At 37.3% G+C, this 26701-nt stretch overlaps 1 protein-coding gene across 15 annotated transcripts in view; it reads right to left on the bottom strand.

Annotated features, from left to right (window-relative positions):
* The window catches only part of ATF7IP (activating transcription factor 7 interacting protein), a 116162-nt gene that overhangs the window by 17227 nt on the left and 72234 nt on the right, over positions 1 to 26701 (bottom strand). For 7 of the 15 annotated variants that reach the window (XM_075153191.1, XM_075153145.1, XM_075153183.1 and 4 more), the window contains 7 exons: positions 25923 to 26060; positions 23396 to 23461; positions 22642 to 22715; positions 22041 to 22129; positions 20114 to 20752; positions 18411 to 18478; positions 10354 to 17037 (listed from right to left, as the gene is read on the bottom strand). In XM_075153191.1, coding sequence (XP_075009292.1) covers positions 15508 to 17037; positions 18411 to 18478; positions 20114 to 20752; positions 22041 to 22129; positions 22642 to 22715; positions 23396 to 23461; positions 25923 to 26060 — 2604 coding nt within the window. In that variant the 3' untranslated portion in view covers positions 10354 to 15507. Of the gene's footprint in view, positions 1 to 1543; positions 1623 to 10353; positions 17038 to 18410; positions 18479 to 20113; positions 20753 to 22040; positions 22130 to 22641; positions 22716 to 23395; positions 23462 to 25922; positions 26061 to 26701 lie in introns of those variants that run through there. The other 8 variants (XR_012674098.1, XR_012674099.1, XM_075153208.1 and 5 more) reach the window with 3 other exon arrangements.

The raw sequence follows: 26701 nt of genomic DNA, 5'->3' as shown, positions 1-26701 counted from the left end.
GAGTTGCAGTTTTGCCCAGCTGAATCTTGAGAATATTCAAGAGTGGAGTTTCTACCATCCCTCTGGGGTGCACTACCTTCCTACTGTGATTTCTTTTCCCCTCAAGCTCAACCTGAATCTCCTGAACTTGTAGTTCATGGCCACTGCCCCTTGATATATCATCTGGCACTGCTGAGAAGAGTTGTGCTCCATCATCTTTGTAACTATTCTCCAAGTAGTTGTAGGCTGCTATTACATTATCTCTCCGTTTGCTCTTTGCCAAACATGCCATGGTCTGTCGATCTCTTCCGATGGGTCATGTACTCCAGGCCCCCGCCATCCTGACACCACGTATTGGGCCTTCTCCAGTGCTACCACAACTCTTCTGAACTCAAGGAAAGGGGAGCTAAAACTGGACACTGTATTTCAGGTGTGGTCCCACTAGTGTCAATTTGGGGGGAATATTAACTTAAAGTTAAATGAGAACACACTGTTGGCTCATACTCAATCCAGTGTCCACCATATATCCTCTGCTGACAAAAGAACCAGACTGTCAGCTATCTGAATTGCGTAATGCTTCTCTAGTACTTGAGTACCACATGAACTCCTTTTGGTGGTAACATTACATTTCTCCCTCACAGAAAGAAATGCTACCACAAGCCAGTATGATTTTCTACATTTGTGTAATGCAAATACAGAGCAAGTCAGAATATTAAGAATGTACGTGTAGAACTTGAATGTACTAGCTAGAGAGACAGCTACTGGGGTTGTTTAGAGGAATCAAACTTCTTGGTGGCTGGACTTCAGAATGCAGCGCAGGAGCATGCATTTAAAGACCATGCAGAATTAAAATTTTATCTCTAATAGTAGAAATACCAATTTTTCAGTTAAGATGACAGTGCAATACATAGACTTAAGTACAGACTTTTATTACTTCTCTGAAATACTATAATTCTTCACTAATCCAATGCTAATTATAATTAGACCTGCCTAGAGTTACACAAGATTTATAAAAAAATGTATTCTTTTAAAAGATGAAGTGCATCCACACTGCCAAAGGATGTAAGAGCACAACTATATTTACTCTCATCTTGGCATATACTCCTGAACCAAAAACAGATCTGCATTTGGTATCTAAACTCTTGCACACAACAAAACAAAAGATTAGAAGCTGTAATAATCTAATGCCTGAATACCAACTGTACAATTAAACGGTCTTTAATTAGTCAGTAAACAGAAAAATGAAATACATCTAGAAACACTTTCCAAAATGTAATAAAGAATTCAAACATCTCAAATTATTCCACAAGCCTAACAGATTTAAGCATAGACAGCAACATTGCTTAAATTAAGGGAAGGGCAAAAATCTTAAAGACTGTTCTACAGTAAGTAGAATTCCTTTTATTTAATGCCTATCAGAATTCTTTAACAGTCCTGTTTAACTGAAACACCAAGGAATAAAATACACTAAGCAGAAACAGTTTATTCCCTTCTAACATTCAAGGGATGAAATAATACTTGTAACTCAATTACCCCCGCAACTAGCAAAATCTTTTCCACCTACCTTGAGAAGAGCCATCATCCTCTTCATCCAGTGTAAGATCAATGACACCTCCTGAATCGCCTCCTGTGACCTTCCCGCTCTGAAAGACAAAACTCCTTCATTTTGCAAAAGCAAATCCAGGGAACACAGGTGGAAAAGGGATACGAATTGAACATTGAGAAGGAGAAGTCTCAGAATTGATGCAGTTATTAGAAAGGAACCGATGAAATGAGCAAGACGAGGAAATTTCAGACAAATTTCCCAGAACTTGAAAACCACGCAATAACCAAATGACTGTACTGCGGTAGCAAATATTGAAGTATTTTTAGCTTTTTATGGAGTAAAAAAAACCTGGTGACCAGTAGCATATTGTTATTTTATAGGTAAATAATTAACAATTTGGTGTTACAGAGTATCTTTCAGTTACGACTCTTAATATTGTAATCTGTGCTTTCCTCTGTGCAGTATAACCTTTTGACAGAACAGTCACCAGGATAATATATTACTTATCTTGAGACAGCTTGGCCTATGTGCCTATAAAGAAATTGACTTCACAGTAAGAAAAAGAGAAAGTTACACTAGAACCTGTATGGTTATAAAACATGTCATCAAAAGCCATCAGAAAACTCCAATTGTATCCAGCTTTTTAAAGTAATTTCATTACTGTATTTTTATCCATTATCACAAATTTTAGCATTCTATTATTCTACATATGAAGCCATTTGCAATCATTTCTTTAGAGAGGATAAAGGGATTTTTTAAGCTATTGTGAAAGCTAAATGTTATAAAAAAACTAGAGGTCATCAAACAAAATTTATCTTCTGGATCAATTGCTGTCCCTTGGCTGTTCAGACTGGAGGGATCACCAACGTTTTCCTTTAGGTGATGGAAAAAATACTGGGGGAGGTCCTATATATTTCTGTGTTTTTAAATATACTTTCTAGAAAAAAAATCTTGAATGATGTAAATTTCTAGTTCCTTAAACTTGCTGCAAAAATTAGGGTTTTTTTTGCTTTTGTAGAAGAGATGATCATTTATTGTTGGACTGAATTGCTACCTATTTATGGATTAGAGTAAACCAGGTTCCTTAAGACAGACACAGGGTTTGGAAAGCAACATAATTATCAAAATCTCTGAACAATTAACATGGAAAAAAGCATAAGAGTTAACAGCCCAACATGGCCTTACAAAAGCCAACATGATAAATCCTAGGAAGATTAGAGATTTTTCTGTGTAGTCTGATGGGGACAGATGCAAAAAGCCTAAGCATTGAGATTATCTGCTCTATGACCTTTCATTTGGGTAAAACTAAGCCTTTAAGGAGGTCCTAAAGACAATTCTCATATAGGCAAGGAGAGGGAAAAGAGGCATGGTATGATTACTAAATGCAAACAAAAGCTGTGTCCAAATTATTGGTGACTGAATTTGGAGTGCCTGACATGACTGATCTCTTCATTAGGCATTACTACAACCCGATTTCTTCGTGCCTTAAGTTCTGATGCTGCCACTGATGAAATTCTGCTAATAACCTACATGATACACAATTTGAGTAAGAAATATCTAACTGCTTATGTTCACAGGTGATAGAAGAGACCTCTATAGGAACTTTATCTTTGCTATACGTTGAGAAACATCTGTCGGATTTATTAACCATGGAATTCCTCCGTTGAGCAATTTCAATTTCAAAGAGTTTCCAGCTTCAGTTTTCTTCGTATGATGAGCTAATTTACCCACTTGAAGCTTAAGATAAAAGGCACATTCAAATAATCAATGATTACTTGATTAGCATAAAGTCAAGAGGAATTTCCTTCCAACTTGATAATATTCCCAGTCAACGATGTGTATTTTGAACTACGGCGCTCTCTGCCAGGAGAAAGCAGATTGAAAAATGGAGGAGGAGAGTTACAAGGAACTGGAGAAAGAAAAAACAAACATTAGGCTATTAATTTCTCCCCACTATAAAATACATTAGTCTGAAGTAATTTCCTGTCAATTCTTCCTCTGCAAGGAAATCTAAATTCTTAGAAAAATACTATGTATGAGAGCTAACTGTTTTGAAGCCCTACTTAACTGTGCCTGTCAAGAAAGTTCTTTGAATTTCCAAGTCAGCAAGTGTCACTTGCATGTATTTTTTATTTTGGTGTGTCTGGAAAGCCAAAATCTTGAGTTAGTTAAACAAGCAACTATTAAATGATAAATCCAATCAGCCGACAAGGTCTCATACCTGCACTTCTCAGGAGGAAACACCTTCTTGTAGTTAGCCACACTATTCAAGGTTTTCTACTAAACAATCAGCCTGGTAGCAATCTTCTCAACAGGAACTACCCATAAGTAGTTTCGTTCTTTCCACAACCCACACTAGAAGTTGCAGATCTGCACGGCAGCATTTTGCGTGGTGCCCTGTGGTACATCCCCCAGTCCCGGTTCCAGGGCAAACACTCCAGCTACTCCAAGAAGATGGTGTACTCCACACACAGCACACCCTGAAGTCCTGACTCCCCAGCCTTCCCAACTAGATTCCCCTAGTTCATCGACCATGCACCTCCCTTGAATGAAATTTAGAGGTACAGGAAAATTTTAGGGAAACTTGAAACACTGAAAATGCTGCACATTGTGTTTCCTACCTAGGGGGGTATGGTGTAGGAGTGTTGTCACTTACCACCTGAATGGTTAAGACCTACAAATGGAACCATTTGGAATCATCCCTGCCAAAAGCAAGTAATAAACGGGTTTTCAGAAAATCCTGTGCCCAACCAATCAAGAAAATAAAACCACCCCTTTTGAGTATCATGACTATTTTACTCAGAAATTCTCTCAGGGAAATTTTTGTTGCTACAAGGACTTGTGAAAACTCCAGTTTACAAAAGAGCTATGTTTGAGGAAAGGCTAGAGAGAAACAACTGCTATTGCTTCTGTAAATAGACGGGAATGGGATTCTGAGGAGGAGACTGCCATGTCACACATCAGAAACGGAGATTCGGACATGCTGCTCTGAGCAAAATCAGAAACCAGGTTCAGGCGGCTTGCTGCCCTGATGAAGGCAAAAGGAAGCCTGACATTGGACTTTCAGTCATGTATAAACAACCGTCACATTTATGTCAAAAATTGAAAAGAGTACAAGTCTTTCAGCTCCCAGTATTAGATTTCAGCAAGCGTTTGGGCAGAAACTGCTAACACAGGAAAGTGTTAGCAAAGTCAAGGCATTCTGGTCTGCTATTTGTTTTCTCCAAACACAGGAAGCCAAGAACCTGAACCCACTTCAGCTGATCTCTGCAGAGAGCAAGATGATGCAATCGTAACACCTTTTCATCAGTACAGTCACACTAGTGAAATAATTAAAACCATTTAATGAGAACCCGAAACATATGCCTGGTGCTTTAGTTCACATATTGCCTAGCAAGTCTGAGTAACAGAAGATTCAGTCACCTTAGAATATCAAATAAGATCGAACAGAAACAAAATAACCATAGTAATATGAAGTAATCTCTATCTACTTAAGGATCACAGTTACAGAAAAACCAAAGCAAACAAAACCACAACCCCCAAAACCACCATTTCATGATGTGTCAGAACCAGAGCACCAGTCTCCAAACACCAGAAGTGGCACTTAAATCTGATTGTTTACAACAGCATCTGGGTAGTTTCTAGTGATCAAACAGAAAAAAGTTTACATTGAGATTTAAAATAAATGTAAACTGCCAAACTCCCTTTTCCATCTTTCTTAATAGCTCACAGATGTTAATGTATATGCCTTTAAGCTCCAAGTAAGTGGAAATCCTCCAAAATACTGTCATTCACACTGCCATTTTGGACCTGTTTTATCCATAGCTGATGAGGTAACTTTGTACAACCTGGAAGTATAACATCACGAACTGGTTAACCACAACTGTATCTGAGCTGCCTTAGTTTAAATCTCTCTCTGCTTTCACATAGCAGCCGGCAGTATAACAATTTTAACTTAACACAAAACAATGCAATGAAAAAATTATATTAAAAATGAAATTAAAAATTAAACCAACAAATCCTACTCTGAAATGCCAGTTTTAAATACAAACATGAAGAAAAAATTTTTAGGAAGAAAGCAAGAAAAATACAAGACTTCATCTTTTCCCGACTTCCTAATTTTAATATAGTCACACCTTTATTCTTCATCTGGTCAGTGAACTTCCATTAATATATTTTGCATAAAAACAATGTGTTCTGTAATGGAACATTTCATACTTAAGTCTAATGTAGAAGATGCACACAACTTGGAGTTGAAAGGCGTAACACTAGGTGAAGTGGGGGAAGAGGATGGCAAGGTATGATTAAGAGCAGAAACAAAGGTGAAAAAAGGAAGCAGGAGGAGGAAAAAAGGCAGCAGGGGAAAAGAGAATTACAAGCCAAGCAGCATCCGAGCATGCACCACCCCAAATGCGGAAGGATGGTGCGAGTGTATTGTAATGCTACTCTGCTATCTTCATTCAGTGTTGTGCGTTTTTCCTGAAACAGCCAGCCAAGAAGGCAGCACTTCACATTTACAATCTTGATCTGTTTTGAAAAGTGTTTTCTTTAAACAAAATCTTGTCAAATTGCAGGCCCTCTGCCCCAGCTTCTTCAGTTTGCAAAGTCATGTCCACACCTACCGCATTTACCCATATATAACTATCCCTGGGCGCTGTTTGCATGCCAAATGCCCCAGGCAAGCATCTAACTTGGCAACTGGAAAAGAAGGAAAAGTATTTTAATGCCAAGCACATAACTTGTGGAAGCAGCAACTGAAAGACCCTAGAAGAGGGGCAAAACCAAGAGTAAATCCTCATCCCTTTCAAATATCTGAGTGAAACCTGGTAAGTCCTGAAACAGGCTAAGTCATAACCTTCTCTAAACACCACTTAATTAGCTAAGTGTAAACTGCTTTATAGTGCATATGGAAGATAAAATAATGGCAAGTGTGTCTAAAATGAACGCAACTGTTCAGATTTGTGCATTTTTCTCACTTAAATTCTTAGAAAATGGTATTTCTAGTGTTCTGCTAGCTGCAAAACTTTTGCTGAAAAGTGATCTATAATTTTTTTTTACCATGAAAAATACTAGAAACAGACCTTGCTTTAATTTCTTACATAAAATGTCTATGATATTACAGTAATTACACTTCAATTCAGGGTTTTCTACAAAGGATTGGTAAAAGTGACCTACACTCAGAATTTCATGCATTTTCCACTGCATATACTATGACAACATAACATCTGTTTTCTTCCAATCCCACAAAAGTCTTTTTAACAATTAAAGAAAGTACTGAGAAATAGACGTACTGGCAAAAAAAGATATACTTATGAGCAGAAGTGCTAGGAAAAAGCAGCAACAATACAGTTTTCCTTGAGGAAGAAAAGAACTACGCAGTGACTTTCTAGAACCAGCGCCATATGTATATTATAGAAATTCAAAAAAGAAGTATCATAGGAAAAGAGTCCTTAGAGGTAATAAGAACCCTGGAACTTGTTAAAAATGCATAAATACAGTGAACAGAGTCACCTGAATCTGAAGTCACAATTAAGATTTGCAATATAAGCAATGCAAACACTTCATAATTAAGAACTTCCTTCCTTCTTTTGGAAGACTATCATTATATCCCATATGCCATTGACTCCAATATCTAATAATTGACCTACACACTAGTCAATAGTAAATTAATAAAGGGAAATCAGACATGAATCAGCCTTGCAATAAAATGAAGAGCTGCCTCTGGTGTGATTCTGAAGCAGTTTCCTCATCTGCCTCTGGAAGAGTAGGGACATTGAGACAGGCTACTATCTTATGTGCTATGCTCTGTTTTTCCACAGGCTGAGACCATTTCACACTGTTGTAAAATACACTGTGGTGGGAGAAAGAATATCACCTTAGCTTTGCTATCCAGCAACTTTGCAGCACTGCTGCAAATTAGGTTGATTCATCATTTGTAATTTTGAAAAGAAAAAGAAAAAAGGGGCCGGGGCGGGGATGGGGAAGAAAAAAGCTATTCCAATTCCATGAGGAAAACAAACACAAGGAAGGAGACTGAATTTAAAGACCAAAGCACATACGATAGACATGATGTTGAGAAAAGGAGGTATCTTCCACCATAACTACAATTGTGAGATTTAACACAGAAGTAGTTAGAACATCACAGCATATATATGTCAATGGCAAGCTACTGAAGAAAACTGGGAAAGAAATCTCTAAAACTCAAATTGAACAGAAAACGTTACCTGTTACATCATTTTATATAACTGCACACATACACACACCAACATGCACAAGTGTTGTACCACATGAAAAACAAAAGGTAAATGTTGGTATTTTGAAGAAAGTTCTGAACTCCTCTATTCATATATGATTAAAAAAAGGTTTTGGTATTATATAACGCCATGGTTCAGTTCATCACATAGCGATAACAAAGCCATTCATTGTAATGCCACCTGCTTTTCATAAAGAAACATTTCAGTACGTAAAAGTGAAAAATGAAGGGGAAAAAAATGCAACAGCAAAAGAATACAGCGGAAAATAAAAATTAATTCCAGGGTAGTAAAGATCAAAATTCTGAAGATTATGTGTGGCACACTGACACAGTGCTGAAAATTTTATTATTAACAGCTTCTACAGTAACAAAACAGAAAAAATTCTGGGGGTTGTAAAACAGACAATCCATGAAGCATCACACCACCACAATCACACATGACGCACCAAGGCGTTATATAATAGCAAAATCAATCTTAAATTATGGGGAGCGATGTTAAAAATATGTTCTGGGAATGGGGTGTGTGTGGGAAGGATGGTGATACTGTGTTTGTATGCATAATTATGAGGCTCATATTAATTTTTTAGTCATCCATATACAAAACTACAGTCTAAGCACCGTCTAAGCAGCTGTGGAAATTTTTTTTTAATAAATTTTTGAGCATATTTCAGTCACTTACTGCTTCAGTGTCAGACTCATCACTCCTTAACAGTTATTTTTTCCAATACAGTAACTCCCACAAAATTGAAGTAATTATTCCAGCCTTGCAAAGCTGTCATGAAAATTTATTTGACCAGGTACTAAATGTATTTGTCCTCTCTTACCAAGATAAAAATTAAAATGATAATGCAATAAAGTCAGCAGTTTACCGAGATCACAGTTTGCACAAACAGAATTTCACAGGGCTGCAATACATGTTTTGATAGTGTGCGGTTGCATACTTGTATAATACTCAAACACTATTAACAGACATTTTACGTATTGCATTTACAAGATTGCTGCGTTCCCCTTTCGCGTAAGTGGTACTGTGCAACACTTGCTACAGAACAAGAACAATGCAAGCACGGAAAAAATGAATAACCAGTCTTAGTAACCCCTATGTATTATATACCCTCTCATTTCTTTGGTGCTGTCTTGGTTTAACCCCAGCCGGCAACTGAGCACCACTCAGCCACTCGCTCACTCCCCCTGCTCCGGTGGGATGGGGAAGAGAATTGGAAGAATAAAAGTGGAAAAAAAAACCTCGTGGGTTGAGATAAGAACAGTTTAATAATTGAAATAAAATAATAATAATAATGGTAAGAGAATATACAAAGCAAGTGATGCATGATGCAGTTGCTCACCACCCGCCAACCGATGCCCAGCCACTTCCTGAGCAGCAGCTCCCCAGCCAGCTTTACCCTCGTTTATATACTGAGCATGACGTCATATGGTATGGAATATCCCTTTGGCCAGTTTGGGTCAGCTGTCCTGGCTGTGTCCCCTCCCAGCTTCTTGTGCACCTCCAGCCTCCTCAGTTGGTAGAGCATGAGAAGCTGAAAAGTTCTTGACTCAGTGTAAGCACTACTTAGCAACAAGTAAAATATCAGTGCGTTATCATCAAGATTATTCTCATACTAAATCCAAAACACAGCACTATACCAGCTACTAGGAAGAAAATTTACTCTACCCCAGCCAAAAACAGGACAGGTGCGAAGAATAGACATTGGCTCTGCTACCCCTCTTAATAAAAATCATAAATTAAGAATGCTACCTGAGAGACTAGTTGCCAGAAATGCTGTTTTTAGGCTCTAGCAATCATAATTCCAACTAAAAGCCATAAAGGAACACTTGACACAATGCTTATAATATTTCTCTACTGATGTGATTTTGGTTTTCCTTAATCAAACAGCTAAAAGAGTATACAACAAACACATACATGCATGCATGCGCAGACACACATCTCTTTACTGGTTCTTACTCTCTTATGGTGAAACATCTACTTCGTTTCCCTCCCCAAAGCCCACTGACAGTTTCCCAACAGTATTATACGGCATGGCCATCCTGGATGGTGGAGGATCATCTTATTAATCAGTAAATATATTTTGTTTATAGTACTTTTCAGATTAGATTAATGCAGCTTTTACAAGCTACTATCCATGTCTGGTGTAATGACATCATCAGTTAGATTGTTTTAATATTCCCCTCAATTTTTTGGCCCAAAATGACAAATTGGAGCCTACAAAACACAAGTATATTTACTTATTGAAAGCTGTTCACAGTAACTTGGGGTGGTTTAGGCAACACAGATGTGGTCTCAGGGAAAGATAAATCACTTTAAAAAATGAATTTTAAAAAAAAATCTGAAAAATCCCCAACAGGACATCATGCAGCTTAATTGGGTGGCTGTTGTAAGGAACAAAATTCAAGTGAATCCATTCTTCTATGACTTTTAAATGGTCCTCCTGCTAACATCTTTGTAATTTAGATTTCTAATTAGTCTCAGGTAAAGGCTTCACCTCACAGATGAGAGCTAGTTGCATTTTAAACAGCACAAACATAACCCCAGGGTCAGAGACAAAAATCAAGTATCCCATTTTACATATATAATTATGCATGTTTATTTTCAGTGACAAAACCATGAAATGCAAGGAAACATATTCATCAATAATGCTTCAACAATATAGAATTAATAGCTGCTTATGAATTGTAAGCTGACATATCCACTTTGTTCACATTGTTTCCCAACAGACATTCACAAAGTTTGTTACACATTGCAAAGTAAAGGGATAGGAATTATAAATGTACTTTATTAACATTTTACCAGATGAATTTCCAATAGTCAGCAAAATAGCTTAAACTGTAGTTCAACCAAACAAATCAAGGCATGTCAGAAACAATGGGAAATGGATAGGACATTGGTGGTTTTTTTTCTTTTAAAAACTAATATTAGCTGAAAAGGTGAAATGCACAGATGAAATTTAGACTGATAAAAGATTTACTCTGTAAGAGGATAAGGTGCACCTGGAGTGGGGAACAGGGAAGAAAAGACTATTCACCTGACCCGGGGTTTTAATAAATATAACGTAATCATTCTTGAACAGATTGACCTTATGCCAGCCATTTTTAACACATTGAACCCCATTCAAATTTGTTCACTGTTATTTTATGTCACAACGTAATAAAAGCTGCTTTCATAGATTCCCTCAATATACCATAGCTATATTTATATATTATATATAATATGTATAAATCCTGTATCTATAACTGGGATTCATAACAAAATACTTAAAAACCATTCTAAATATTTGTTATATAATTAAAAAAATGCCTTTGCCTCTGTAACAATAATATTTACCCCAATACGTTAAAAGTGCTTGTTATGTCTTCAGAAATGCAATTCTAGGACCTGAGGCACTGGAACTGCCACTGGTAAAATGACTGGGACTGAATAACAACCCTTAGATTTCTGTGTACGCAGGAAAGAGCTGAAGTTGAGAGACTAACACCAATACAGTAACATGCCCCCTCTCACATCCCTGTGGCCATTCCTTTTGGAGCAAGAAGCAGAGGAAGGCTGAAAAAGGAGAAGCATTCATACAGCAAAATCATATGTCCAAGCTGCTTACTGAAAACTTTGACTATACTGACCTAAACAGTATGCAACTATTGAGAAGCTGTATAGTTCAGGATAACCAAAAAGAAATGTACCAGACTAAAAACACAACAAAGCGAAGAACACATTCAATTTCAAAGCATCCTTCCAATGCCTTCAGGTGTTTGACATTGTGCACAATGGAGCTCTTCGGGGGCACAGAGAAGGCGCATATAGTGAAGAACATTTACTTTCTAGATCTCCCACACTGTAGATCACAGTACCTTACAGTGGGGATGAATTACTTAAATAGCAATAAAAGAATAAAAAAATTTAACATACTGTAAGATATTGTGCCATATTCATAAAAATAAAAAGTAATTAGGGCACTCCTTGAAGTAACAGCAGAGATTTCCAAACTTATCAGGAAAAAGCACAGAAAACACGTTCTAGATTCACAGCACCAGTACTAAAGCTCCATTATGAAAATTAGATGCAAAACTAAATATATGGTTGTATTATATAAGGTTCCAGTCATTCCCCACTATTTTCAGAGTCATCTGCATCAAGGGGAATGGAATTTAATCAATGACATGGCAGCCATTATTTAAAAAATTAGTTTAATTGACTTGGTTAAGGCTAAGTGCTGTTTTTTTGCAACCGAAATGAAATAATTTTATCTTGGGAAAAGATCTAATTAGAAAATTCAAGAGTGATAGATGATAATTTTCTTTCAAAGTGTATTTGTTATATTCAGATTTTTAAAGTGAATTTTAAATTATGATTAACAATTTTGTATTAAGTTTACAGCCAAAGTCTAAATTTAAGTTCAGACAAACAAGCTGTACTTAACCTGTACTTAATGGTTCACCAACATGCTTCACCAACAATGGAAATATAATGGAAAGGGGGGGGGTGGGAAACTCAGTTATCCTGCTGTTTGAGGTTCTCTGCTGATACTGCCACTGAGGAGTCCAATTCATGTCCATTTTGATAGAATTCATGATGTTCACACAGCATAAACTGTACTGCAATGAACAGGATTGACTTGAAATTTTATCTTACAGTAAAAAAAAAAAAAAAGAAAAAAAAAAGACGACGACCCTCTGCTCTCCATATTACTGTACACATAGCCAAAGTTGACTTTACAAAAGCAACAGAACACCCATTCTGTTTGCCTACTTCAGCTTTTCTAGAAAGGAAATACATGTAGGAAACATTCATTTAACACTTTGGGTGGGAGGGGGAACAGGAGAAAACTTTTTCAGTTCTGGAAGGTTAGAAATATGTTTTATTAATTAGAATTAATTCAAATATTAGCGGAAAGCTTAGTGAACACCGGCTCCAGCTCTTGTGAAGCAATAATACTTCCAGCCCAAACCAGGAATGCTTTTTCACATTTTCAAAAAAAATTTCTCCCATACAAAAAAAAAAGGCTAGTAATACTGCAGTCAGTAGCTTTGAAGTATCAGGTTCAAACTGAAGGTAGTAAGAGGACATTGTATAGTTGGTGCCAATAGAATTAGAATTTAACAAGTGAGAAGCCAAAAATATCCAATTATGAGCCAACAGAATGGAAGTCAAGTTAGAAGCCAAATGATAATTAGAAAGAATCAGAGAGATGCCCAGATTGGCCAAAAGAGTTCCTTTTTCAATTTAAATCACCAACTAGATTTGTGTTAAGGAATGAAGCAATCGGTAATATGCTGTTACAGTAAGTTACCTAAATGCAGTTAGGATCAGAGCAGGGCATGTGGTCAGTATGACCACAGTATGCAGCAAGAGGGAACAAAAAAGAATCATCTCCTGGCAACATACTTCTCATTTCTGCAGGATAAATATTCAACGCTAGTATGCTGGAACAAGCAACTACCTGAGACAAAGACAGGAATATTTTTTTGGGGGAAAAAATAATACATACCCATCTTGGTGAAAGTTTAGAGTAAATCTTTTCAAACAAGAAATTAAATTTGCCAGTCTGTCTGAATTATGAATTCTATGAATCCCTAAAATTTGGAAATCTATGTTACTCTAAAATGTCCTAGAATAAGTTACTGCGCAGTTCTATATTTTGAGAACTGTTTGCCCTTTGTTTTTTCAATTTTTCTTCTTTCTAACCATTAGAAAGGATTACTTTCTTTACCATTTCCATTTGACTTACTCTAGGCTTGACAAAATGATAATCCTGGATCCATGATTTCCTTCCTCTAGTCATTGATGTCGTAAATTAATGCTGCAACTAAGGAAGTGTAAGATTGTGCAGAAGTAATTTTTATATTAACAATTATATCTGATAAACTAGCTCAGTCATTATAACAACAGCAAATAAAAGTGACTGTAAACACAATACGCAAGATGAGTATAGCACTTTCAAAACCTTTTAATCTTTAACATGATCCATCAGAAAATGGAACACACTGTGCTGTTCTTACACTTTGGAATATTGATGCAGTAAGTATGAATAACCTACCCAAGGCCACAAAGGTAAACATTACCAGCCAAGATAAAAACGCCAAAGTTCAGGCATAAAGTCCTCTGTTCAGACTATAACAACGTGATAAATCTCATTCAATATTTGAAAGCCTTCCACAGCAAGGAAGTTCTCCACAGAAGAGTTTATCATGGTCAATTTGTTATTTCAGCTGGGATTTTTCTCTATTTTGTCCACTGCTGAGCAGCATAAACACTTCCAGTGAAGTCCTTAGCATGATAAACCGTATGTGTGTGGGCACATGTGTGTACACACGTACACACCTGCATTTCAAAAAGACAAAGCCATTCTCATTTCATTCAGTTAACGTAATGGAACACACTTTTAAATGGTACACTGTTTCTTTTTCCAAAGTGGTCCTACCGTAATTTGTGGTTTGATGACCAGTTTTCCATTTTTATTTACAGGAAGATCTCTTGATTTCTCAGAATCTCTGACAAAAATCATGGCATAGAATAGCAGAGACAAAACATGAGTTAGATTCTCAAGTGTGATTCATTATAAATGAACTATGACTAGTCCCCCTAATTTGTAATTTTTCTTCATTAAAGAGCCTTTTAAACTACAATTTCATTTCTCTGACAAAATTCACATCCACTATCCTGAGAATTTCTAACCTGTAAAAATCTCCTATGGAAAATGTAATGATAGGATCAGTTTACTATAGTGAACTAATCTAAAGAAATTAAAACAAAAAATAGTATTTGGATAGGGTTTGGTGGGGAAGAACAGGATGTGCTTCTTGTGAATTATACTATACTGACAAAGACTATACTGAATATACTGCAAGGACAATGTGAAATGTAATGGGAAAGGGTAGGTGAGAGGAGATACAAAAAAACCTCTCACAAGATAAGCACGTACAGAGACAACTCTTCAACTCTAATTACTTGCCATTTAAGCAACAAACCTGTTCTCGACTCTTTTGAGAACGGTTTCCCCATTTCATGCACAACTGAAGAGATCCCAATTTTAATACCATTTGTATCAAATAATACAGAGAATTATTTGGAGAATAGAATGACTGAAATCTTAGCCAGAAATATTAAATAGGAGAAGGAAAGACCTGCAATACACATCTGTAGCTCACAGAGAAAATCAATTTAGAATAATGTTTAAAAAAAAAAGGCACAATCCTCTGGTAGGTCCAATAACAATTTGAACAGAGAGGTGACAGTGGTCAAGCAATTCCAGGTGTTTTCATGCATATGTATATATTTGTAGTGTATCTGTGTCTATTTAATTCAGCTTCTAATTTCTCCGTGCTCTTCAGTAATCAAGTATTTGATTTGTAAGATGCTACATTAGTGCCAGCAGGCACAAAATGGTATAATAAATACACTCTTCACAAAATATAAAAGCTGTGCACTTAGTGAAGAAAGCATAGCTCTTCAGCTAAGTGGAAATCAGGATCTCCCTTTCATTTTTTTAAAAATAGCTCTCCTCAGCCACTTAAAGAGTCCCAGCTGCCACAGAAAGTCATACAAACTCCAAGCCCTGCTCTGTTTAAGTTTCTGTTCCATAGCTCACTTCAGGAGTGCGAACAGGATACTTCTTGCTGAACTAGACCGTAAGAAATTTCCTTAGTAGATCAAGTGAAAAAACAAATCTGATAATTTTTCCATTTTAGCAATTCATTTGAAATCAATTCCATTACGGAAGCATCAAGTCATTGGTTCTTGTTTTATCACACGCTTTATAAAGACAGGTTCGTTACAACAGCCTTGAAGGGGACTGACAGTTAGGTTCCCACTGGCCATGTTCTTGGGGAGAAACACCTTGGAAGAACTGTGATTCAACAGGATGGGGCTTTTGGAATTCAGAGCTGGGTGTCCCTCAGGGACTAAAGTCACAGAATTAGTGCCAGGTGGCACCACAGATTTCTTAGGGAATAAAATTTTGCTTTGTTCTAGAACAACATGGTTTATAGAAGAGGTGGAGGCACCAGATAGTGATTCTTTTATCACTTCGTTTGGGATCTTGCTATATAGGTAATTGGGGGCGTTATTCTCCATTATATCTGACCAAGCCCTGTAGCGAACTTCCGCAGCTCCCCAGTAGTGTCTAATAGCAGACTCGGAGCGATGGCCTGTCACTGCCATTATTTCTCTAGGCCCCAGTCCTGCTTCACACAGTAGCTGGATGGTGGTAGTTCGGAGAGAATGATTGGTGTATCGTTGAGAGAGCCTGGCTGCCACACTTATCCTGGGCATCATGGTACCTAAGTAGTTCACACCCATCGGTTCTCTTTTGTACCAGACAGGCTGTTCTTGCATTTGCTCTGATGTTAGCTTCAAAGGATGCAGGTAAAAGGCAGGGGGCTCCGGAGGCAACTTAGACAAATAAAGCTCCAAGGAAAAAACAGGACAGTTTGGGTCCCCTGGCATATCATACATTTTACCCATTTTATGAGGATCTTCTCCATTTTTTCCTTTGCCAGGATACCTAAACATAGCATATCGACGCCCGTTCTTGTCCTTCTCAACAACAAAAGCATCTGGAGCCAGATCTCTTAAAATTTCCCTCCCTCGTTTGGCAAAATGCAACTGCAAATCAAACCACACCTTGTTGACGAGTGCCAGTGGACTGTGCAATCCCAGCACACCAGATTGTTTAATCTTACGCAAGTCCTCAGCAGCTATAGGAGGATGGTGATGAGTCTCATCCTTTCCCTGCATGCGCAGCATCTTCAGCACGCTCACAAATACCATGTTTGCACCAGCAAACTCTTTGTCCTTCATTAAGCAAATCTGACGATTATAAGGTGGCATTTTGAGATGCCGGTTTAAGCCAGCACGCATTGACTTGTAGCTTGCCACACTGTAGGTATTCCCATCATGATTCCTTATCGTGTAATAAAACTCTCTTAAGATATCATTGAGTTCACTTACTGGGACCAATTCAAAGCTAGGATCCTTGCCATTTTTGGCCAGCCATTGTTTTAATAGGTTAGCTGCCCAGCCAGTCTGCTTGTGGGTGTTTTTGATGCTCTTAGCATCCTCTTCCTCTTCCTCCAAGCCAAAGAGGACATCCTCGGGGAAGTTAAAATTCGTCTGTGCTGCTTCTACCGCTTCTTTATTTTCTGATGAAGTCTCTTCCTGTTTCAACTGCTTTTCGAAACAATTGATCAAAGTTGTACCATCAAATATGCCACAGGTATACGGCACACAACGAACTACTTTTTGTTCTGAGAGCTGTGAAGTGTGGAGTAATACATAATATTTTGGATTTTACGTAACAAAAAGCAGGTGGCATTAACTGGATTTTTCAAATGATATGGCATGTCAATTCCATACCTTGCTAGCCAATTAAAATGCATCAGGTCCTTCTTTATTAACCATGGCATTACACATGCTTTAACTGATTTGACTGAAAGCAAGCCTAGAAACATACACTATAACAGAAGACTGAAAACCGGAAACCATCATGTGTCTTTTATTTCCCTCCTTGCTCACCTTCCATTGCTAAATACCACTATCACACACAATCTGTTTTTCCAAAATCTTTTCCGGGTTTCAGGCTCTACCGAAGAAGAAAAATTCCAAAATATGCATCCTATATTGAAAATTAAATCTTAAAGCCGTACATCTGTCATCCATTCTGGAACTGAATTTCCTACATATCAAGTACTGACATTTTAGTAGCTATAATCCACAGGTGTCTTTGAAAAATGAAGTTCCAAACAACCATTCAATATGAAATGCCTTAATAAAAAGGTAGAGTGAGGCAGAGTTTATACTCTATAATATTGGTTATCTTTGCCAGACTATTTCTGCAACAGGTGAAAAACACAATCTTGTCCAGTATGTTTTCTTCTTGCTTTGAAATACAATTCAGATTTAACTGTACCTTGAAACAGTATTAAATGTGGAAATTTTGCCTAGAAGAAATTAATTTTATTCCCCTTAATAAAATAACTTCCAGTTAACAGCAATGTAAGTATGAGTTGCTTTGTGAAATATCTGTATGCAGAAATAAATTAATTACGAATAATTTTAAATAGCTTAGTATCAACCTTTAAATTTCAAAGCAAGTTCAACAAATCTTAGATGAGGAATCCAGAAGTACGGCAAGTTCTCCTTTACCATGAAGTAGTTATTCCTGAAGAAAGTTTCTTTTCCTTTTTTTTTTCCTATGACATATGGCAATGAAATATTAGAACGCCAATTCTTATTAACTTCTGGATTAGTGTGGAAATGAGAGAGCCGCAATAATTTACAAAATATTTGTAGCTTTAAGTTCAAGCCCTTCAGACAAAAACTGGGCAGAGTTTTCTTTTGTACGGTAGCTCTGTTGTATCAGACACATTTTTAGTGTGCTCCTGAATTACTAACTCATCTACTTACACAAACCCCATCAGAAAACTTCTGAAAAGGTTATCAGAAGCTCATGCTCCAAGTAATACTCTGGATCAGAAGAAGAAGAAAAATACAAATGGACAGAAACTAGAAAGGATGGCACAAAAAAGAAACTAAAATTGTTTCATTATGAGCAATAAGGGTAAAGAACTTTTCTCCTGTGGATTGTAACTTTAGAATTTTATATAGAAACATAATCAACAACCTACCTGTGTTGTTCCCTCAGCAGTTCGCTTGTTTGCCGAAGTATCTGTTGGTGGCCTGCTTGTCTGGTTTTCTGAGGGGTCAAGAAATTGTTCATTTGCAGTATCTAATAGTACTAAATACTGCTATCCACTATACAAATTTGGAGACAATATTCAAAATTGTTTGATACTAAACATTCAGTATGTGGCACATTTAACATTTTTCAGCCCTAATTTTCAATTTTAAGTATTCAAGCTTAATTACTACCATTTTTCAGAGGGAACAGAAGATACAGAAAAGCAAAATGGCACTTTCCAGCCTAGAAGCAGTACATGTTTCCTTCCTTGAAAGTGACAGTGTATTCAAAATATTTTATGAACAATTCCCTTGCCTATCTGAGGACAAAGCATAACTCCAATCTCTCCTCCCTCTGTATGTAAATGGACAAGATATTAAACTGAAAAAAGTTACAATTATTCAACATTTTTGTACAAAAAAATTGACTAGGCAACAGATGGTTAAACAAACTGCAAAATACATAACTGAGATGATTTGTGCAGGGAGACTGAGTATCTTTATTAGCTCAGCCAAACATATGTCCACACTAGCAACTAAGCAGAAGTTGCTTGAATATTTGATGTAAACATTTAAATCCAAATTCTCCCTTCTCATTCCTTTTCATTTTAACCAGAGCTTATCAGCAACAGTGCTGGCCCAAAGCAGTGTTTCAGTTCTGGTGAGAAAACTGCTAGGGTATACGCTAAGGCGATGTGAACTGCAGAAAACGAGACACATTTTTGGACACATAGGCCCTTCCTTTGGTCACTGTGCCTGATCTGTCACAACCCTTTTTATGTTGTATTAAATCATTATATTAGCTTTAGAGCTAAAAATCATACATCCATATATCATACAAACCATATAACTGTCCAACTCTATGGAAGATGTATTTTAAGATAGGTAACGTAGAGATGGGAAAATGAAATAAAACTAGTTCTGATGTCAAGCTCTGCTTGAGTTCATTTTAACATTATATTGTGCCAATGAAAAACTTGCTATAATTCCAACTCACTTAGAAATCTTGAGGATCTCTTAGAAAAAAATTTTCAAGGTATGTAAATCAGAAGTGCAGAGAATCATCATGGCATGGCCAAAGATGGAGAGAAAGTATTTTAAAATAGTTAATCTAGATACCATATTTGAACATTCATTGTGTTCACAGATTTTATTTTAAATACAATAAATGTACTTCTTTGGAACTAGGTTAGCATTCAGTTGCATTTTTTCCCCCCATTTTCTTTAATTTTCACAACACTGAAAAAGTTGATGATTATACTTTCCTTTCAGTACATCTTTCAGTATGTCTGGCTTAGAAAGGCAGCCAGATTATTTTGAGAGGCTGTATTAAAAATAAACACCAAGTTGTTAATGGTAGAACAGGGGTTTCTGATTTCATGCTAGGAATGAAATAATTCAAGTGCTAAATAAAACAAAGCTTACAGAGCCACACTGCTGGCTCCTTCTAAGTAGAGATGATTTTCAGCAATGGCTGAAACACATCTATGACAGAGATGATTTTGATCTTGGCAATTTCAACAGAAAGGCAACCCAGAAGAAACATCTCAGTAAAATACACTAACAAAAAAATTTCCACAGGAGTGGAGTTTTGTGTTTCCCTTTGACAACTGTTTTCCTTTCCCAGTCTCAACATTCAAGCATAACTTACCAACTCTGGGTGCTGTAACGGTGGGTGGTTCAATAGGAGCTGTACTACTAAATGCAGAGAGGGGAATCTTCATCTGCAGAGGGGCTCGACTGCTGGTAGCATTATAAAGTCCTGAAGTACCCACTGTGGGCAAAGAAGTCCTTGTGGCCTGGGCAACTGGATGTGCAGTAGAAACAGCCTGTACTGCCAACGTTGTGCCTATTGACCCAGCACTGGCTGGAGAGTTCCTTTGAATACCAGGACTGGGCACAGATGGGCTGTTATTTGGTTTAGTCGGGTTAGTTGATGCCAAGGACACTGTAGTTTTGGTAAGACTACCAACTGTAGATGAGCTTTGTACGGATATAAATTCAACGTTGCCTGACTGTTGGTTAGTGACCAAAGTCCCTGTGTGGCCTTGCAGGAGCTGAGGTTGGGATGATACTGCAACAGGTACATGCAAGATTACAGGCAAAGACTGCAATGAGACAGACACTGACTGAGTGCTGCCACTGGGCACTTGGTTAGTGCCTACAACCGTAGCTGTGTTAGATGTGGGAAGAACTGTTGTTGTCAAAGAGCTGGTGGAGGTCACTGGAGTCTGAGGCTTAGGATGTCCACTGACAACTGTCGGAGGAGCAGCAAGACTGGAAGCTGGCACTACATCAAAAAAAAAAAAAAGTATTTGAACTAAGTGGGAAGTTTCACTCCAACACAACAAACGGAAATGATTTACGATGAGGGTGGTGAGACACTGGAACCGGTTGTCCGGAGAAGTTATGAATGCCCTATCATTGTAAGTGTTCAAACTCAGGCTGGACAGGGCTTTGAGCAACCTGATCTAGTGAAAGATGTCCTGACCCGTGGCAGGGGGTTTGGACTAGGTGATCTTTAAAGGTCCCTTCCAACTCAAACCGTTCTATGATTCTATGAAAAATGTGGTATCTGATTAACTTTTTGCAAATAAAGGCTATAGATACTCTTTTTCTGTTGTACACACTGATATTCGATGGCCTAGTTAAAGATACGGTCAGTACTGTATTTCTGTTTGAAAGAACTATATACAAATGGCAAAAAATTAAGATACACAAAGAACTATGAAAGCTCCAAGGTTTAACTGTTGAAAACACATGAAATATAGCATTTTAAACACTTGTTACAGAAATGTTAGAACAACTGGTCCTTTAGAAAACACAAGAAAAAAAAAACTCAGTCAGTTATGACTATCTTGCTTTGTATAGGTAGAACCTTATATCCAGAAGGTTCTATTGAAACCAAGGATTAATGTGCCAGAGAAGATGCTTGCTTTTATGAAACAAAATTTCAGGATTAAATCTAAAGATCAGGAGCATAATATACTACAGAAAGCCAGCATATGCCTACTATGAGATGATTCTATGGAAAAGATTCAGCATTCAGTATTAGGTAAACTATTTTTAAAACCAAGGATGGTGTGACTACAATGAATGTAATTAATGGTGGTTTTGAGTCTACATTCCCTATAAAATTCTAATCTAGCAATTCCATTTTTCAACTTGATTTCCTTAAGAAATGGGGCTCATGACTTCCTTTAGTTCCCCACTCAACTTCTGTAGCCATTAGTTAGAGGGGAAGATATCAGCATGATATGGGCCGTGAGCATATGTTTCATTTCTTGGCAGCTGAGAGACTGCAAGTTTTGCTGCCATACCCAGCAAGCAGTCTGCTGAAGCATCTAATTTACCCACATGTTCTGGTTGGCCAAATCAACACATTTCTTCCCCTTACCTGGTAAGCACACTACACAAATATAAACTGGGAATGTGGTAGGGAGCTAAGAATAATGATTTTTGGTGTCAGAAAAAAAAGTCATAAACCCCATTTTTGCTCTGTTCAGTTAGTTACTCATTTAATGGAAAGCAATAAAACTTTCAAGAAGTCTATTTATAGTCCATAGGCAGTTTCTTACCTGCATTCACAGGGGCTTGAAAAGTTGCTGGTGTGCTCTCTCCTACATTTCTTTTTGACTCCAGCATCTGCCTCACTGTGCCAGCATTTCTATGGAATGAAGTTTCAGTTAGCATTTCTCAATGAGTCACACCAGGTTTAATGACGAACAGTGCAACCGTGAAAAAAACCCTTATTTTACAGCTATTCTTTTCATTGAGATTTTCTAAACCCATTTATCTTCTGTGCCCCATGCAAATTAACTTTGGATATCCCCCTACTAAAAAAAAAATGCAGAATTATTTGTAAATTTTCAAGTGCTTGCACCACATTTGCCTTTCACCATGAGACTTTTCCTTTCCTTGAAATTAAACTTCCGTTTTTATCCATTTTTTTTTTAACTGCTGAAACAACACTCATGTCAGTTTACCTCAGAATGGATTCAATACTGTCTATTTATGACTTCTGTGAAAGAAAATTGAATTTTACAATTGAAGAGCAATGAAGGAAAAGGAAGAGCACTTTAATTAAAACAAGAAAATACAGGGATTATCCATTACATTAGGTATCTCAAGTGTCCTATTGTAAATTTTAACATGGTCACAGTGATGTGGTTTGCTTACCGATATGTCGCATTGTTTGTGTTTGCAGTGTCACTTGTTGCCTTCCCCGGAGACAGAGGTGCATTTGGTGAATTCTACCGAGAGAGAGAAGCCATAACAAAACAACCATGAGTCAGCTTGCAAGCTTATGCTTTCACTGTATTTCATATTCATTAATTTCTGTGCGAGATCTACATTTTCTGGAGCCAACACTGCAGGAGAACTTGACATGTTTTACAACCTCCCAAAACCTCCTTGGTCCTACCTGCCTCCCTCCCCTACATCTTCCTTTTTTGTAAGTCTCTTGCCTTCAGGTTTTTATAGCATGAGAATCAAAATTTCTTCTTGACCGTTAATGGACTTTTAGCTTCCATTTCTTCACAGTAATTAATCCAAAAAATTCATTCTAGACACAGAGAAATACTATTGTCTGTATCCATTCCTCCACCCTCCCCCCGCAAAAATCAAGGTACTGGGATTCACTCTTATTTACTCTGTACTCTTCATATTGAAGCAGATTAGATTTACTTACATACAGTTTAAGGTGCTTTCACGCTAAAAATGGCTAAAGAACCTTCTGTACAAATCAGAATTACATAACAGATGTTAAAAGACTATTCTTTCATATCACTGCCTTTAACCAAACACGACAAACCTACTTTGTGAACACCACTGAACAACCAGGTCACATCTTTCTGCATGTAAAATTTCTTTATTTTTCAACACAAAGTTTAGGCTAACTCAGAAAAACAAATATAACAAATCTAGTTCTTACTTCCTGTCTTTTCTTCAAGTCCTCCCTGGCTGCTCCAAACCGCTTTGTCAATCTAGCAATTTTAGCCTAAATGGGAAGAAGATGAAAAAAAACAAACAAACAAAACCATAAATATCCTCCCCAAGAACCATCAAAGAAATTACACAAATTAAAAGATATATAATTAAGACATCAAGGCTATTTTCATATCAGGGGAAATTATTCTTCCTTGAAATACAGTACAACTATATTACTTCAAAGCAGCAGAAAGACATACACGTGTATCACAATCAAGATATCTTAGAGACAACTTGAATTATTTTCCTTCCTATTCTGCATAAACAGAATCCATCTTGCAGAAGTTTACACAGTATTCTGCATGAATGAAAGCAACTGAAAGCATTTGACTGTTTTAATGCCTTATGTACCAACCATATTGAAAAATGCACCCCTTTTTGCCTTTTGTGTTATCTACTCTTCGCCCATTTACCCTATTTCTCTCTTTCACTGATACACTATATATCACTCACACCTTACTGTCAGCTTTGTTCTACTCTATTTGATGTTCAGGTGTCAGATTCATTATCTTCTTAAGCACCATTTTACACCTCATCTTTTACTTCTTGTGCTTCCCTCAATATACTATTTGGTGACCATTCCTTCTGTAATTACCTCAGCATTGCAAGATCCTAATTTACCCTGTCTAGGTTGCAGTTCTGATGGCTGACTTATTCTGGAGACAGCAGCTGTGCCACTCATTCTAAGCAGGTACCTTTTCTTTTCTTTTTTTTTTTTTTCTTCACAGAAAAAAAGAGTTAAAATTCTTTTTACGAGCTCCTGAAAACACTAGATTAGCACTAGAAGAATGGAAGTTTTTAAAAAATTAGTGTGCTGGTTTTGGCTGGGATAAAGTTAATTTTCTTCATAGCTAGTATGGGGCTATGTTTTGGATTTGTGCTGAAAACGGTGTTGATGACACAGGGATGTTTTCGTTACTGCTGAGCAGCGCTTACACAGAGTCAAGGCCTTTGCTGCTCCTCACCCCACCCCACCAGCGAGTAGGCTGGGGGTGCACAAGAAGTTGGGAGGGGACACAGCTGGGACAGCTGACCCCAACTGACCAAAGGGATATTCCATGCCATATGACGTCATGGTCAACAATATAAAGCTGGGGGAAGAAGGAAGAAGGGGGACGTTCGGAGTTATGGCGTCTTCCCAAGTAACTGTTATACGTGATGGAGCCCTGCTTTTCTGGAGACGGCTAACACCTGCCTGCCGATGTGAAGTAGTGAATGAATTCCTTGTTTTGCTTTGCTTGTATGCGGGGCTTTTGCTTTACCTATTAAACTGTCTTTATCTCAAACCCACGAGTTTTCTCACTTTTCCAATTCTCTCCCCCATCCCAACGCGGGGAGGGGGGGAAGTAAGCAAGCGGCTGTGTGGTGCTTACTTGCCAGCTGGGGTTAAACCACGACAATTGCGAGTTTCATATACCATGATCTCAGACCTTCTTACCTAAAAGGAGCTGGTCCATTCAGAAACCTCATCTCTTTCACATTTTTACAAAGCAACATGACGGGCTACAATTATAGTCTGCCATTAATTACGTTTATATTTCAATTTCTGTTATCTTTTACAATGTAGAAGTCTTTTGGAGCACCTTGCATAATAAAACCATGTAAGCTTAGATTGCAGATCTATTAACATCAACACATTCACAGCCTTATACGATGTTATTGATTTGACACTGTAGTTGATGGCTAAAAACACTGAAAAACAAGTGTACTGAAAGCATCTTAGCACTTAACAAAAAGTCAACATGAAATGTCTGGGGCAGCATGGGGGAAGAGTTATGTAGTACAAACTGGTCTAGCAAACTCCATACTTTCTTCTATGTTAAAAGTAAAATGGCCTTTTGTTTAAATTTGTTATGACATAAGCTTTTAATTGTCTTGTCACTTCAAAATTCTTTGATTTTTGTGATGTTCCTCATCTCATCACTATGTACACAATTTCTATAATGAATGCAAGAAAGCATACTGCATTCAACACTAGCTATTTGTTTCCTTGCTAGAACATAAGTATTCAGTTTCTGGGGAAATAACATGGATAAGGATCACGTGATGTTTCTTTGTTTGAACATTCTACAAAGTCCAGTGCTATTATCCTCTCCTTTCTGCACTTTTCTGTTTTTAAGTAAACTTCTGGCTTCATAGAAGCATTAGATATTTCCATACTTAACATTTATTTGAAGAATGTCTAAATCGAAGAGTGGAAAAGTGGTTTACTAACAGCTAATGAATCAGTTTGCCAGAAGGAATTTTGCTTTGGGGTTTTTTGACGACTAATTGGTTGCTTTCTTGTTTCTGAGTAGGGAAGTAGAATTTTACAACTCAAAAGCAACATTAGTATTTGCTGCTTCCCCCCTTTCCCTTTGTGGAGTCAAAATGGCTTCCCTACTGACAACTAGAAGAGACTTAGTACTATGTGTTGAGGAACTTATTTTTAAATTTGTCTCTAGTATGCAGTTCAACACACAAACACCCACCTGTAGTTCAGTAAGCACAGTTTTATGCCTCTTGTTACATTCTACTTTCTCTACTCGGGCTTTCAGGTCTGCCAGTGTCTTGTCAAATACAGCACACTGTAAAGCAGTAAGTTTTTCTTCTAACAGTCTCTGGATAACCTGCAAAATTATTATAAAAAAAGAAAATGCAATCCCAGAATTTGGGAGACCATCTATAAAAATATTCTCAACTCTTAACAAGTATCCTGCTACAAACAGAACAGTGACAACGGTTGTGGCCTGCCAATCAAATAAATCTATAGTCACCAATAAGCATGTGGTTGCACAGCTACGAAAAGTTTCTGCATCTATTCTGGCAAATACAAATAGTCCCTCTTTGCCATTAATTCAAGAAATTAATTTCACTGCAGTATGGTAAGTGTATAAAACCTTATTACATATAAAAAGAACCTTAACAACGGAAGATATTTTCATGAAGTGCTGTGTTTACACAAATTAATTTTTCCTCTTACTTTTCTGTTCTTGAGAGGGACACTGGCATTCAAAGAACAGAAACTACAGACATTCAACAAAACTTTATTTCTAAGATGCATTTTCGCCTAGCAGAAATGCCCTGTGTTGCTTTTCTTGCGGAAGCAAAAAACGGAAAAAGAAGAGACTGATTTCCGCAAAGTTTACTTGTTACGCTTATTATTTAATTTTTTTCTCCCTCCTACACCTATTGCAGTGAAAAAATTTTCCTTAGGAAACAAAAATAAACAAGCAACAAACATGCTTCAGTTTTCTGTGTCCTACATTAA

Source organism: Calonectris borealis, chromosome 1 (assembly GCF_964195595.1).
Source record: "Calonectris borealis chromosome 1, bCalBor7.hap1.2, whole genome shotgun sequence".
Lineage (NCBI taxonomy): Eukaryota > Metazoa > Chordata > Aves > Procellariiformes > Procellariidae > Calonectris > Calonectris borealis.
The sequence above is the reverse complement of the archived record's forward strand: the minus strand, read 5'-3'. Positions and strand labels throughout refer to the sequence as shown.